We start from the raw sequence: 17,018 nt of genomic DNA, 5'->3' as shown, positions 1-17,018 counted from the left end.
GTCCCCGTGCTCTCATCTACACCCTCCCTTCTCTGTCCCCCTTGACTTGGTTTTTCACTATAAGCGGGTGAGCCCCCGCTTGAACCGGCTTCTACCTAAGCTTACACCATTCCTCTTCTCCCTCCCTCCTGTGTTACCCTTCCCCCCTCCATTCCCTACCTCTCCCCCTCCCCTTCTCACCTCACCTCTCCCCTTCCCTGAACTATTGTTATTTTATATTATTCCCTATAATTGTACATTTTGTATATACCTGCAATCTTCGCTTACAATAATTTACTAATCTAATTTTATTCTTCTGTCACTTCTTCCCCCCTTTTTTCTCTGCTTTTACTATCTTGTAATCATGTTATTCTAATTTTAGTTTAATGTTTTATTTCCCCTTCCTTTCCTCTTGCTCTAGTTATTATGTTCCAATATTTTTTAATTGTATTATGTTAAACCTGTTCGATGTAAAGCGCCGTCACTGGCACTAGTTTCTTGTTACGCTGTGAACCGATGTGATATCTTTGATGAATGTCGGTATATAAAACCGTTAAATAAAATAAAATAAATAAAATAAATTAGCTTTGGTGATTTTTTACATATAGGCATATGGACTATGTTTGCTTTTAATGGAACCTCTCTGTTGGGATGCCCTAACTCTCCTGTTTCATTAGTATCCTTCATGGATATATTTCTCCGAACCATGCCCCTTGTTCTAGTTTAAAAGCTGCTCTATCTCCTTTTTGAAAGTACCAGCAGCTTGATTCCACTCTGATTTAAGGTGGAGCCCATCCTTTCAGAAAAGTCTCCCCTTTCCCCAAAAGTTTCCCCAGTTCCTTACAAAGCTGAATCCCTCTTCCCTGCACCATCGTCTCATCCACGCATTGAAACTCTGGAGCTCTGCCTGCCTCTGGGGACCTGCACGTGGAACAGGAAGCATTTCAGAGAATGCCACCCTGGAGGTTCTGGAGTTTAGCTTCCTACCTAAAAATCCTAAATTTGGCTTCCAGAACCTCTCTCCCACATTTTCCTATGTCGTCGGTGCCCACAACATCGTACCACGACAGCCGGCTCCTCCTCAGTACTGTCTATAATCCTATCTAGGTGACGCGTGAGGTCTGCCACCTTCGCACCAGGCAGGCAAGTTACCAGGCGGTTCTCATGTCCACCAGCCACCCTGCTATCTACATTTCTAATAATCGAATCACCAACTATGATGGCCGTCCTAACCCTTCCCTCCTGGGCAGTAGCCATGGGAGACTTGTCCTCAGTCGAGAGGACAATACATCACCTAGAGAGCAGGTCCTTGCTACAGGATCACTTCCTGCTACACCAGGGTGATGTTCTCCTACTGGGAGACCTTTCTGATCCAAGGCAGCACTAGGGTTGCCAGACTGGATTTGGGACTTGGCTACTATGTCCCTGAAGGTCTCATCAATGTACCTCTCTGTCTCCCTCAGCTCCTCCAAGTCTGCTACTCTAGCCTCCAGAGATCGGACTCGTTCCCTGAGAGCCAGGAGCTCTTTGCACCGAGTGCACACATATAATCTCTCACCGGCAGGTAAAAAATCATACATGTGACACTCGATGCAAAAGACTGGAAAGCCCCCCTCTTGCTGCTGGACTGCTGCCTTTATCTTAGTTTTATTGAGTTCCTAGTTAAGTTTAGGATACTAAGGGAGTTGGAATGATAGTAGTTTAAATTTACAGGTGAATTTACTAATTAATCAACTAGTGTCCTACAAGGGGATGATTAAACTTTCAATAAGGGCTGGTACAATAGTATGATTTAGATAAGACCCTGATTGATTTTTAATGAGAAAGTGTCTCGTGCCTAAAAATCAAGGGTTGAGTGGGTGGGAAAGATAGACACTAGATTTAACTATCTTTGGTTTGCTTATTACCTCAAAAGCTCTCAGACTCGGCCCTAGGGCCTACTTCAACCACTACCAGTATCAGAGAATCCCTGGACCCATATTGCTACTAGCTTTATCACAGATTTACCATTTTCGGAAGGGAATAATACAATTTGGGTGGTGGTTGACAGATTTTCAAAGATAGCCCGCTTTATCACCCTCCCTGCGTTACCATCAGCATCAGAGTTAACATGACTATTTACACAGCACGTGTTCCGAAACGGACTGGCGGAATGAACCAACCAAGCACTAAATACCTTTTTACGTTGTTTCATGAATCAGTGGCAGGACAATTGGTCTTCATTAGTTGTTTGGGCCTAAATATGTCATAATAATCACATTAACTAGGCCACTGGAACATCCCCCTTTTATCTGGTTTTCAGCTGGCATCCTCGAGTACCCTTACCCATGGCCACCACCTCATCATGTCCAGCTGTCAATCTTGCTACAAAGGATTACTTGAATTATGGCAAAATACTTGGCGGCTTTAGGAATAGGCTGTGACCTGAGCTAAAAACCAAGCAGATAAGAAGCGGCGACCAGCACTACAGTTTCAGCCAGGAGAACTTGTATGATTAAGTACTCGTAACCTATGACTTTGGATGCGATCACTAAAGTTTGCTCCTCGGTTTGTGGGACCATTTCCAGTCGAAAGACAGATAGGAGACGTCACGTATAAACTCCGATTACCCTCTTCGAATACAAGATGTTTTTCATGTATTGTTCCTTAAGCCTGGCCTCCTAGGAAGCCCAAGCAATCCTCACCTATAATGGTTGAAGATGATACTCAATATGAAGTACAAGAAATATTGGATGTCAGGAAAGGGAAAAAGGGACTGCAATATCTAATTTCCTGGAAAGGTTATGGTCCAGAGGAGATCACTTGGGAGCCCATCAGTAAAATTCAAGCTCCTCAACTTATCCAAGAATTCCATCAATGCTTCCCTCTCAAGCCTAGACCAAGGAGGCAGAATGGGGGAGAAACGAGTGGGATCGCCTCTCCCCTTGGCTATCGCCGGCAGTGGCTGTCTCCTGGAGCAGCCTGATGGGAGGCGCGCATGGTCATGGCTCCTCCCCCCATCACGTTGTGTGTTCCTGCGGTAGCGCAGGAACATCAGAGATTTAAACGCCAGCTCTGCTTCTCGTCCCTGCATCGGCAACAGACTGCTTAGTGTGGGATTCGCTTTTGGAGTTTTTTCTTGCTTGCCTCGACCTTGAACTCTGGATCTTGGAAAGTTCGCTGCCTGCCTTGACTCTGGTTTGGACTCTGGATCTTGGATAGTTCGCTGCCTGCCCTGACTCTGGTTTGGATCTTGGATTGTTCGCTGCCTGTCCTGACCCTGGTTGGACTCTGGACTGGTTTGCATGTGGCCTGGACAGAGCTCTGGTTAGGCCCTATCATTTTTCAGGAAAACAGTATTTAAGAGAAAAGCAGTTGTGATTGTGAATCTCTACAGGCAATTTTCAAAAGGAATGTATGTTCATATTTTCCTTAATTGTGGGCAGTCTACAGAGGCAGTACCAGCTGACTTTGCACCAATCAGCATAGTTTTGAAAATTGTCCCCATTGTGTCCATTTCTGAAAGCCACATCTTCAAGATGATACAGGCAGTGTAGAAGTAGTTCAGAGAAGGGTGCCAAAAATCCTACCAAATGAAATGTAGCCCTACATATCCCCCCCCCCCCCCTCCCGATGGGAGATAGACGAGATTATGATACTAAAAGTAACCAGGGTACTGTAGGCAAGGGCTAACGATTCCACCCAGTCTGCTCAGTTTCCTTTCTCTCTGGACCTCCACCATGACAGAGACATTAAAAGGGAAAAGGATATTCTATAACGGTAATAAGTGGTATTAAGAAGTAATATTTTTTCAGAAAGAATGATGAATGCATTTAGTATCACTTTCCTGTGGAGATAATGGAGGCAATTTCAGTATCAGAATTCAAGCAAGTATGGCAGAAGCACAAAACATTCTTAGTTATAGAAAGGTAAAGGTAAAGGCAGATCAAGCAGGGGTATGAAAGGAAAATGGGCAGAATAAATGTCTCACCATGTTTTTGTGTGTCTAGAGGCAATCTTGTCCACAAAGAAGCTCAAGAAAACAGAAAGGAGGCAAGAATGATAGTATAAGGTTGAGAGAGGGTGCAGAAGGGAATTATTAAGATAGAGACAAGACAGAGCATGAAAGCAGACCTCCTTAGCAAAGTTCAGCACTATGCCTTCATTAATTAGCTTAAGCTCTTACCTCCAGAAGAGAGGAGGTTTCCCCACCCAGACACCAAACATTGGGAATCATCCACAGGGCAGCTGCTAGCTATCTTGATGGGCTGAACATATTGGTTGAACTTTGCAGGCTCAGACAGTTTCACCATCATGAAGTCATTGTCGATGTAGTATGGGTTGTAGTAGAAATGCTGATAAGCTTTGTCCACCTGAATATGCTGCTCTGTCCCTTCCTCTTGGGTAGTATCATGCTCCCCTAGGTGAGCCACCAGCGTCTTGGGTCTGCACAATGGAGAGAAGTGATAAAACATCAGAGATTCAACAAAAGAATGCAACATCACACCTTTAAACCACTCTCAGAGCCCACAAGAACAGATCTGCTCTAAAAATATGAACAGATACTATATCTCATTATTATAATCATTTTCACCATTTACTCCCTGCTTTTCCACCAAAAGAGCTGAGCATGCTACAACAAGTCAGAAATAGACCTCAAGTAAGGCACATAAAAAAGCACAGAGAGAAATAATTTGATTGTTACAAGTCAGAAAGCAACAAGTAAAGGCAACATAAAATATAACTGTAGTTTCCACATTTCATCTTCTGGTTTATGGGGTGCCCCAGAAGTTATCTCTACTTCTCATGTTGTTGAGGTCCTAATTTTAAAAGTGGAGCCGGTAACTTTTAAACAGCCACATGGGATGCAGTCATCTAGCTGCAACCAGCCCTCCAGCTCAGCGCCGCCCCGCTATGGACTCAAGCCCCGCTGACCCGATCAAAGAACGCAGCCGTCTGCCTCCGAGCCGCGCCCACGTGGCCCCGAAGTGGCTTCCCCACCCAATCAGAAGCCAGAAGTCGGAAGCAGAGCAATAAAGGAAGTACAAAAATTTAAAACAGAAATCAGCGCGAATCGGAAGCCAGGTAAGAGCCCCCTTTAAATACAGGGCTCTCCCGGCCGGCATTCCTTTCGCTGCTCACCTCCTCTAGCTGCAACCAGCCCTCCAGCTCAGCGCCGCCCCACTAGGGACTCAAGCCCCGCTGACCCGATCGAAGAACGCAGCCGTCTGCCTCCGAGCTGCGCCCACGTGGCCCGCCGCCCCGCTAGGGACTCGAAGCCCAATCGGGGCCAGAGCCCGCGCACGATCCCACGATCCGTGCAGAGGAGGCAACCAGAAACAGACAATAAACTTAAACGAAAATTAAAAACAAAAACAAAAAAAACCCCAAAGACAAGACGGAAGCGCAGGGAACAGCAGGACACACACGGTGTGTTAGCCACGCCCCCCGGAGGCACTAGACCTATCAGAGGGTGCCAAAAAAGGCCTTTAAATCTCGGCGCAGCTTTCCGGCGTCGCGCGCCCAAAGGAGCGCAACCTAAGGGGCCTGCCCCTTAGCGCGCCCCTTGGAGCGTCCCAGGTCTCAAACTGACTGTAGACATTGCTAGCACAGCACGCGTCACACAACCAACCGCATTCGCCCAGCTTTCCTCTGACTGCATTCGTCCTATACTAGAAAAATTTGTTTCCGGAAAGGCCTGCAAGGTAAGCACAGCACAGCCTCTCTCTGCTAATTTAAATTCAGTGCCTAGACTTCTTTCCTTTAACAGTTACCAACAGGATATCACCAAACAGGATACCACCTGCACCTAACAAGGAACCCCAAAGAATCCTACTGACTTCTGAATTTCAGACATCTCTATCCTCTAACATGTACCCCCTTACAATTCCCATCATCCACAACTACAGGTGGAGAGCACCTAAGCCCCCTACTCCACATCTCAACCGTAAACAGAGGCTCAGGCCCATCCTGCTGACACCCGTCACCCAATTTCTTGGACTGGCTCTCTTCTCTCTCACTCTTGTTAACGCACAATCCATCTCCAAGAAAATGCATATTTTCAATGACTTCCTATCCGATTCAAAACCTGACATCTGTGCCATCACAGAAACCTGGTTAAAACACACCGACACTGCTCTAATAAATCAGCTTCCCATCCAGGCTTACGATCTCCTCTCTATACCTAGACCTAAAAAAAGAGGAGGTGGTCTTCTCCTCGCAGCCAAAAAAACACTAGGTCTGACATTGCAGACCTCCAATAACCTAGCAAATATCGAATTTGCGCTATTCAACTCGAAACATCTGACGATCGGATTAATTTATGCCCCTCCCAGAATATTGGAAGCAGACCCATCCACAATCATAGAACTAACAGCAAAACACCTAAGCTCCAAAAAACCGGCCATCCTGATGGGAGATTTTAATCTTCACGTAGATGTCCAACCCCATTCTACTAACTGCAAAACTCTTCTCTCATCTCTCAGCAACATGGGTTTCAGACAAATTGTGACAGAATCAACCCACAAAGCAGGTCATACGTTAGACCTTATCTTCATAAACGAGGGAATCTCAACACACACTATCCCAACTTGTTTGCCGGTACCGTGGACAGACCACCGAATCATATCATCTGTGTTAAAGATAAAAGAACTTCCTCCGCAATCAACACAATCAATAACGATATCCATCAGGAAACAATGCTCAGGAGACCTACTCAGCGAACACCTGGCCAAGGAATTAGTGCACCTGGACCTCGCCGACGCCAACTCAGCACCATCATCATGGACCAGCATCACTAAAAAGGTTGCAGATCAAGTGTGCCCCTTGACAACCAAATATATCAATCCAAACAAAGACAACAGGAAACCTTGGTTCACTCCGGAACTGAAAAAACAGAAACATGAACTGAGATGCAAGGAACACAAATGGCGAAAAAACCCATCTTCAACCACCCTCCTCATCTACAAATCGTGCCTCAACTCATACAGAAACGACATCAACAAAACCAAGAAAGAATTCTTCTCCAAAAAAATACACCACCTCATTTTTGATTCAAGAGCTCTTTTCTCCTATGTTTCAACCCTCACTAAACCCCCGGCGCCTACCATTCCAGACGAACAAGCTCTCAACAAAGCGAACGAACTAGCAGACTTCTTTGACAATAAAATCACCTCACTCCTAGCCCCCCTCAAGGGATCATCTCCACACCCAAACTACGTAATCAACCACAGCTCCCAATCAGCGCACTCAACCGTTCAACAACCATCGCACTCAACCGTTCAACAATCATCGCACGCAACTGCTCAACAACCATCGCACTCAACCGCTCAACAACCCAACACAACCCCAGCAGTGCTCGATACCTTTGAGCCCACATCCACATTAGAAATAGAGAATATCCTTAAGAAGATAAAACCATCCTCTCATCCTTCAGACCATATTCCTTCAAACATACTGAGTCTGATCACTAACATCATAGCCAAACCTGTTGCAGACATCATTAATTGCTCGCTCACCCAAGGCCAAGTTCCTAACCAACTCAAGTTGGCCATGCTCAAACCGCTCCTCAAAAAACCCAACCTTCCCACCTCAGACCCAGCTAACTTCAGACCCATAGCAAACCTTCCTATGATTGCCAAAATCATGGAGAAAGTTGTTAACAAACAACTTACAGAATTCCTTGACGAAAACAACATCCTCACCACAAACCAATTTGGTTTTCGTAAGACCAAGAATACCGAATCGCTATTAACCTCACTATCAGACACAATTATCTTTAATCTGGAAAAAGGCCAACCTTGCCTCCTCGCACTACTGGATCTCTCCTCAGCGTTTGACACCGTAAACCACCCATGCCTCCTGCAGCGCCTAGCTGACATTGACATCACAGGAGCAGCCTTCAACTTGTTCAAATCGTTTTTGGAGAACAGATCTTATAAGGTCAAGATAAATAACAAAGAGTCTCACGCCACTGAATCCAAGAGGGGGGTACCGCAAGGATCATCCCTCTCCCCGACCCTTTTCAATATATATCTTCTCCCGCTCTGTCACTTACTCACCAACCTCAAGTTAATACACTTCCTATATGCGGATGACATACAAATTCTCATCCCTATAGAAGACTCACTGCACAAAGCCATGTCATACTGGAATAAATGCCTTTCAGCTATCAACAACCTACTCGCCAGCCTCAACCTGGTCTTAAACACAAACAAAACCGAAATCCTCTTTATAGCACCGGAAAATTATGTCCCACCCACACCTCCTATCGCTAGACAACATCCAGATACCTCCGTACACTCCGCCTCGCATCAAGTAAAAGACCTGGGGGTCATCATAGACAGCGGATTCAGCCTCAACAAATTCATTAATAACACAACAAAAGAATGTTTCTTTAAACTACAAACCTTAAAGAAACTAAAGCCACTTCTTCAATACAGAGACTTCCGCATGGTGCTACAAGCCATCATACTACCGAAACTGGACTACTGTAACTCTCTCCTTCTAGGCCTACCAGCATGCACCACCAAACCACTTCAGATGGTCCTGAATGCCTCGGCCAGAATTCTCTCAAACGCCAAAAAAAGAGATCATATTACCCCAATCCTTCATCATCTCCACTGGCTTCCGATTAAATACAGGATCCAATTCAAGTCCATAATGATGATACACAAGGCATTACACAACATCGCTCCCCTCAACTTAACGTTTGAACTTCAGCTACACACCTCCGTGAAACCGACTAGAAGTGCGTATCAGAACAGACTAATCACCCAACCAGCGAAATCATCCCTGAGGAAACGCGCACTATCCACAGCGGGCCCGTCACTCTGGAACTCGCTACCTCCAGACCTCCGCCTTGAACCTTGCCACACCACATTCAAAAAGAAACTTAAGACTTGGTTGTTCAAACAAGCATTCCCTGAGAGCTAAGAACAGGAAGAAAGACATCTTTCAGATTTTTCGCTCTTCCCCCTGCCCATAGCATAAAACTTCCGTATGAGATCATTATTGAACTGTATATAATCATATAATCATGTTATTTATTAACTCGCATGTTATTTTATCTGTTATTTTTTAACTGTTTTTAACTGTTCTTTTTTTCCTTTAACTGTTTAGCAATTTATACTAATTTGTAAATTTGATTAATCCGTTCAATGTAAACCGCTAAATGAAGCGACAGTTCTTGTTCCTTGTAAACCGGGGTGATATGTATATTATACAGGAACTTCCGGTATAGAAATACTATAAATAAATAAATAAATAAACATACGAGAGTATATGTACTCATGGTACAAAATAGGCTGTACGCACGTACATGTGCACACAATTTTATACAGGCATGTGCATGTACATGCAATTTTATATGGACACGTGCATGTGCACACAACTTTATATGGATACGTGTATGTATATGCAATTTTATATGGGCATGTGCGTGTGCGCACAATTTTATATGGACATGTGCATGTGCGCACAATTTTATATGGGCATGTGCTTGCAAATGCTGCCTCTATGTGCAAGTGGGATGATTTTAGTAGACGCACACCAACCCAATTACCAGTTTCCCCAGTTCGTTCCCAGTTCGCCCAGATAAAAGATAGGACTTCCTAACCCCCCTAGTTAACTAGCCCACCTTTTACTCCGTTGGCCCCAACCCTTAAAACCTTGCTGGCTTTCGCAGGCCCGCCCCCTTCGCCACCCCACCCTCCGTTACCGCAGGATTTTCTAAGGTCTGCAACCTTAGAAAATCCAGCTCTAAATCTGGCAAAATCCTTCTCAGAGTGTAACTCAGACGGAAGTGAATTCCAAAGGCTAATCTGATAACCTTAAATGATGGGATGGTTATTAATTCTTGTGGAAAGCAAAGAGGCCTTTTGGGAAGATATGGACAGAGGTGATTGGAAAGATATGATGGGACTCCCCATTGAAGAACCTTAATCGTTAGACAGCTGAATTTAAACTATGTGACAAGAGAAAGGTAACCCAGTAAAGATCATACAATAGTAGAGTAACATGATCAGATTTTTTTCTACCAAATATGATTTTGGCAGTGGCATTTTGTACTAGTTGGAGTATCCTGGTAAGACTGGCTGTGGAAAAGTGCATTGCAGTAATCCAGATGGCTGAGTACTAGTGAATAAGTGTTTTTAAATTTCCTGTGTCTGCAAAAGGTCTTAGCCTCCTAATAAAGCATAGGATAGGGGGTCATGTGATGCGGTGAGCCTGGTGAGCCGCATTCATCAGAGCTCCAGGTGCTGGCCCTCTAAAATCTAACAAACCGAAGGGAAAACTCGTAGTACTCTGAAAAAAAAGGAGGAGCCGGATATGGGAGAAGGACGCAGCGCTGTTATTCGCTGACCAGACTCTACCGGCGATGTCAGCAAAGCCACAACGAAGGGAAAAAGAAAAAACCAAAACTGGTAGCGCAGACCTTAAAATGGGCGACAGCAGACGAGTCTCAGATGAGGCGGGCCTTGACGAGGTGACGGTCGCGTGGCTGACTATGGCGGTGGGAGCGGCGTTAGAGCACAAATTCGAAGGTATAAGCGCCAATTTTACAGTTGTGAAAGACTCTCTGGGGGTTATAAGTCACCGTAATGAGATAGCAGAAGGCAGGATCGCAGCAGTGGAAGAGGATCAGCAGGCCCTCACTATCCGGGTGTCTACTTTAGAAAACATGGTGAAGGCAGCTGACAGTAAACTGGAAGACCTAGAAAACCGGGCTAGGCGCAACAACTTGAAGTTTATGGGACTCCCAGAGGAGGTGCAGGAGGGAGACCTGGCTCCCTGGTGCTTTAAGGCTGGAGAATTTGCAAGGGACGCTGGCAATAGAACGTGCGCATCGCCTGGGCCCCCGGAGAGACACAGTCAGACACACAAGACTGCACGTTTCTTAAATTGGTCGCAAAGGTCGGTTAGCTTACTGCATATAGGAAAAACAGAGACCTGAGCTACCATGAGCACAAAATTGTGATTTTCCAAGATTTCTCCGCGGCAGTTGTAGCCAAGCGGCGGCTCTTTTCACCTATTTGCAGTGACCTCTACAATAAAAACATACGCTTTGCACTACAGTTCCCGGCACTTCTGAAGGTCTGGAAAGATGGCAGGGTGTCTAACTTTGATGCACCGCAAAAAGCAACCGGCTGGCTTGACGGATCTGCTGGCCCCACTTGATTCCGTCATGGGGTTGGCTGGCAAAGGCACCTGTGCTTTAAGAGGCTCTCCTGATTTACGTCTCCACAGTGGAACTACTAATGGAGTCATTTTAATTGTACCAGCAATAGGAGCCCACTGAAGTTTGTTTGCTGTTAGATGCTGTGGGAAGTAGTTAAGGTTACTTGTGAAAGTTTGGTTATCTCTGTTCCTGTTCTACATCTTATTCCAAGGGTGGCGCTAATATCTGGGGGGAGGGTCAGCACCAGAGCGCACAAATCGCGGATCTCTTGCCCGGAATCTCCAGGGCTGTTAAGGATATCCCCAAACAGGGATGGGTTGGAAATTAGTTCAGGAGGGTGGGAGGGGGGCACAGCAGGGTCGAGAGTTGCTGGCAATGGTAGGGGCTGAGGGGTCTAGGGTAGAGGTACAGGAAGGAGAAAGGCTGATGATCCAGGCTGGGAGATCATTTAGCCGGGTTTGGCGAGAGGACTTGGATAGCTATGTCACAAATCTGAGTACCGGATAGGTACAGTGCGGTATATTTCTTGGAATGTGGGAGGTATTGGTAATCCAAAGAGGCAGAAGGTGCTGAGTGCACTTCAAAGACAGAAGGTGGGAATTGCTGGATTCCAGGAGACCCATCTGTCTGCGGGGGAAAGTATGAAACTGAAAAAACAGTGGGTAGGCCAATGCTACTATACCCCAGCCATAGGCCGTAAGGCAGGAGTGGCCACTTTGATACACAAGAATCTCAAGTTTGAATTAATACAACAAATCTCAGATGAAATGGGCAGGTATCTTATCTTGGTGGGAAAGATACAAGGTCGGGAGGTGATGATCTGCAACATTTATGCTCCCAACTCATATACACATGCTTATTTCCAGAGTTTGATTCAGATAATCATTCTGATACAGAGGGGCCCTTTAATTCTGATGGGGGACTTCAACTGTGTCCATGAACCCAGTCTTGATAGATCTGGTCCAAATATACAGATACCAGATCTCTCTGGTAAGGGCGTTGCATATTTATGTTCTGAATTACGATTGCTGGACAATTGGCGAATATTAAATCCGACCGAGCTGGATTATACGCATGTCTCAAGGGCCCACTCTACTATGTCACGCATAGATTACATTTTAGTTTCGGAGTCCCTGTTTGCTACAGTCAGGTGAAAGTTGGGCCGATTGAGATCTCAGATCACGCCCAGATCTGGATAGACATAAGAGTGGGACCTGGGAATCACCAGATTCGCCTATGGCACTTTCCTAGTTATATGATGGGAGAGAGGAAATTTTTAGATTTTTTACAGTGGAAATGGAAAGAGTTAGAATTAAATAATGGCATACATAAAAATGACCCCTGGCTATACTGGGAGACCAGTAAAATAGTTATGCGAGGGGAGATCATCTCTTACATGATTGCCAAATCTAAGGCAATGTCTAAAAATATACTACTGCTAGAAAAGAAACTAGTACTAGCCAAAGCAAGGCTGGCTCAGCACAATACTATTGAGACACAATCGGAGTATAAGGATACTCTCAATACACTTAATACTTTATTATATGAACGAGCACAGCAGATGCTACGCACAGGGGCACATAAACTGTTTAGGTTTGGGAATAAATCGGGCTGCTTACTAGCCAATATGGTGCGGATGGCCAGAGGGAAAATGATTATAGACAAACTAAAGGATAGGACCGGCACACCTCTAACCTCGGGTACGGCGATATGTGCAGAATTTTGCACATTTTACGAACGCTTGTACACCGAAGATAGGAAGGGTGGACCCTAACAGGAGGAGGAGTTTTTTTAGAGGGCTACATCTCCCCCACCTTACTGAGGCTCAACTGCTCAACCTAAATATGCCCATCCGGATAGAAGAGCTTATTGGGGCTATTAGGAGGAGCAAATTTAACAAGGCACGAGGGCCCGATGGACTCAATGTTGAATACTTTACTTCATCAGGCCTCTGGGGATCTTCTAAAATACTATCAAGAGGCCCAATGGCGGGGACACTTTCCAGAGGGAGTCACGAGGGCTTACATTACCGTACTCGAAAAACCAGGAAAGGATTTATACTCTCCGGCGTCTTACCGTCCGATATCGCTCCTAAATTTTGAAGCCAAGCTGTTTGCAAAACTTCTGGCAGACAGACTCAGCGTAGTGTTTCCCACAATTATAACAAGGAATTGGGCTGGATTTGTCAAGGGGTGTTCTATTAGTACAAACTTGACTAAATTAATAATAGCTATGGAAGAATGTAGGCAATAGGGCACCGAAGCGATGGTCGTCAGATTTGATTCCGTAAAAACATTTGACAGGGTGTCATGGGCCTACCTGTTTTCTGTTCTCCAACGGTATAGTTTCACTGGTGATATCCTACAAAATATCAGGATGTTATATAGGAATCCATCCTCAGCGATATTAGCTAATGGGCAAGTTTCAGAGGACTTTAGCTTACATAGGGGAACCAGTCAAGGATGCCCACTTTTCCCACTCCCATATATCTTATCGATTGATCCCCTCCTACACAAGATAACCTGAACGGAGCAGCAGTTACTGCCCTTAAGAGAAACATGGGGGTAACCTGCATGGAGCGGCAGTTCCTACCTTGGAAAGCTTGCTGGGCAGACTAGATGGACCATTTTGGTCTTTTTCTGCCGTCATTACTATGTTACTGTATGCTTTCAGCTTTGTACTATTATGTTAGATGTGTTAGACTGTTTTATTTTTGGTTTTGTAGTTTGCTGATGTGCATGTTATCTTTATTTAACTTGCATGCATGTGTAAGGGGGTAGACAGGCGTAATCTAAGAAAATTGGATGGTTGTTTTTTTCTCTTTTACAGAAAGGGTGATGGATACATGGAACAACCTCCCAGTGGTGGTGGTGGTGGAGGCAAGGCCAGTATCTGAATTCCAGAAAGCATGAGACAAGCACAGGAGATCCCTGAGAGCGTCATAGGGATTCTAGTGCCAAACGGTTGTTTGGATGGGCATACAAGATGAGTAGTAGGGTCTTTTTCTGCCATTCTGTGGATTTGTGCTTCTGTATTTCTTCCATTGTTATATTTTGTTATGCACTGTTTTGATTGTACCATGTTTTTAGCTGAAGTCAGGACCTGAGTTTTGATAGTGAGCTTAGCATCTAGCATGACTCTCAAGGGTACAAACTTAAAGAGATGTGTTGTCTCTTCAAGGATTACCGTAGGGCCCTTTTTATCCATGCATTAATTAAACTTTACGTTTAACTAATTTCGCCACCCTTAAGAACAGGCCATACTGGGTCAGACCAAGGGTCCATCAAGCCCAGCATCCTGTTTCCAACAGTGGCCAATCCAGGCCATAAGAACCTGGCAAGTACCCAAAAACTAAGTCTATTCTATGCTACCATTGCTAATGGCAGTGACTATTTTCTAAGTGAACTTAATAGCAGGTAATAGACTTCTCCTCCAAGAACTTATCCAATCCTTTTTTAAACACAGCATGGAGTGCCCCCTAGTCTTTCTATTATCCGAAAGAGTAAATAACCGATTCACATCTACCCATTCTAGACCTCTCATGATTTTAAACACCTCTATCATATCCCCCCTCAGCCGTCTCTTCTCCAAGCTGAAAAGGCCTAACCTCTTTAGTCTTTCCTCATAGGGGAGCTGTTCCATTCCCCTTTTCAACCCTTGTAACCCTCCTATCCCCTCTCTTTCTATTCACACCCCCCCCCCCCCCCGAAGCCCATCCCCCTCCTTTAATCCTTACCCACTCCGATCCCCCTTAACCATTCATTTTCGAATATAATATGAATCCTATTATATCCTTAATTCACATATGTTAAGATACTACCATTTGAATCTTGTAAACCGTTGTGATGGCTTCACCGAACGACGGAATATAAAACTCAACAAATAAATAAATGCACAGTACTTCTTTCTTGTGCAGATTTAGCTTCAGTTTACTTTGGCACAGCAAACAGGAAATCTTACGCAGACATTTATTTAAATTTGTGGTTAATTTGTTGGGAACAAAGCTAAGGGGAACCTGTAGCTGAATGTCATCAGCATATGGGTAATAAAGTGATCTGAGAATCTGTAATGAGTTTGCCCAGGGGAGTCGTGTAATTGTTAAAGGTAGGTGACAAGATAAAGCCAGGTGGTACTCCACATGTGAAGCAGTCACAGTAAAAGGCAACCTAATCCATCACTGTGCCCGAAGACCATGGGCTAGGGATAGCGTCCATTAGTACGTGCAGACATTGGGTTTGAAAAGAGCTGGTTAGACTAAACTGTGAACATTGTAAGGAAGCTTCTACACAAGGACGAGCTGCACTTGTATTTCAGAAGGTGCAGTTGCAGTTACCATTCAGGAGCAATTTTATACACTTATGACACAATAATGTTTACTTACGGTTGGTAGCAATGAGCTGCAGATATGATCCACCATTCATTGATCAGCGACCCGCCACACCAGCGGTTCCCATTATAGGTGAAGTAGACCTGCCAGGGCTGGGAATGGGGCTGACAATCATAACCCCCAACAATCTTATCATCCTCAAAGGGGGCAGCCACTGGAAGAAAAATAACACTTCTCCTAAATCTGGGTACAAGCAATCCTGAAATTACATTGGACAATCAGAGAGGGTAAATTTAAACCTGCATTATCAAAGTACACAGGGATTTCAGCTATAATTTTCAAAGTGGACTTATGCATGTAGCTACGCTTTGAAAATGTGCAGGACCATGCACACATATTTACATTTGCAAGAGAGCAGACATCTATGTCCACACAGCTACTCGTAAATTATTTCCCCACCCCAACTCTGCCCCCTGGTAAAGCCATTTTGCAATATGTGTAATAGTAGGAGCAAAATCACTTCCACGCCTAATTTAATGTGTATTACTCCCATACTGTGGATCCAGAGTCAGGAGATTCACCTGTAACTGCAAAGAAAATACAGAGCAGAGGAAACTCCATGTTGTCTTCAAGCAAGAAGTGTAGAGCTAGATTTGGCTTAAAGTTCACCAATATATACTAATGGGTCTTATCAATGCCAATACAGTTTAATGAACAACCAGTCAAGATAAAACCAAGAACTGTTTTTAATTCAGAGAATTCTCTAGGCCACCTGTTATTTCCCAGGTATAGCTTTGTTGAGTTCAGGAAGGATTGGTGTAACCTTTAGATACAAATTAAGATCCGTCCTTGCCATTCACAATATAATCCTGAGCAAATCATAGACTCTTCCTGTGCTCAGAACTGCCAGTGTGCATCATTTATGCATGTAAGTGAGTGCATGGAGATTTAGGCTCCTATCTTATAAACAGTGTACAGTTTTGGAGAGCGCACCTTCAAAAGGATATAACAGAATGGAGTTGGTCCAGAGAGTGACTACTAAAATGGTCAGTGGTTTTCGTTCTAAAGCATATGGGGATAGACTTAAAGATCTAAACATGTATACCCTAGAGGAACGATGACATAAATACATCTAAAGTTTCCATGCATAGGTGGCGAGCCTCTTTCAACAAGAATCTAGTAGGATGCCAAATGATTGATAGATTCATTCTGCTTATCCCAAGGATAAGCAATGGATTTTCCAAAGTCCACCTTAATAATGGTTTATGGACTTTTCCTCCAGGAACTTGTCCAAACCTTTTTTAAACTCGGCTACACTAACAGATTTCACCACATTCTCTGGCAACAAATTCTAGAGCTTAATTATGTGTTGAGTAAAAAAAATATTTTCCCCTATTTGTTTTAAATGTTCTACTTAATTACTTCATTGCATGTCCCCTAGTCTTTGTTCTTTTTGAAAGAGTAAACAACTTCTTTGTGTTCACCTATTCCATTCCACTCACTATTTTATAGACCTCTATCATACCTCCCCTCAACTGTGTCTTCTCCAGGCTG

The 17,018-nt window shown here is 44.4% G+C and overlaps 1 protein-coding gene across 1 annotated transcript in view; it reads right to left on the bottom strand.

Moving 5' to 3' along the window:
• The window catches only part of LOC115076178 (trypsin-3-like), a 36,966-nt gene extending 20,838 nt beyond the window's left edge, over positions 1–16,128 (bottom strand). Inside the window, exons 1-3 of the mRNA XM_029577327.1 lie at positions 16,046–16,128; positions 15,519–15,678; positions 4,145–4,404 (exon numbers count right to left, since the gene is read on the bottom strand). Coding sequence (XP_029433187.1) covers positions 4,145–4,404; positions 15,519–15,678; positions 16,046–16,085 — 460 coding nt within the window. The 5' untranslated portion in view covers positions 16,086–16,128. The remainder of the gene's footprint in view (positions 1–4,144; positions 4,405–15,518; positions 15,679–16,045) is intronic.
• Between the last annotated feature and the right edge of the window lie 890 nt (positions 16,129–17,018).

This window comes from Rhinatrema bivittatum, chromosome 14, assembly GCF_901001135.1.
Source record: "Rhinatrema bivittatum chromosome 14, aRhiBiv1.1, whole genome shotgun sequence".
Taxonomy (NCBI): Eukaryota; Metazoa; Chordata; class Amphibia; order Gymnophiona; family Rhinatrematidae; genus Rhinatrema; species Rhinatrema bivittatum.
Note: the sequence above shows the minus strand (reverse complement) of the source record. Positions and strands in the feature narration are given on the sequence as shown.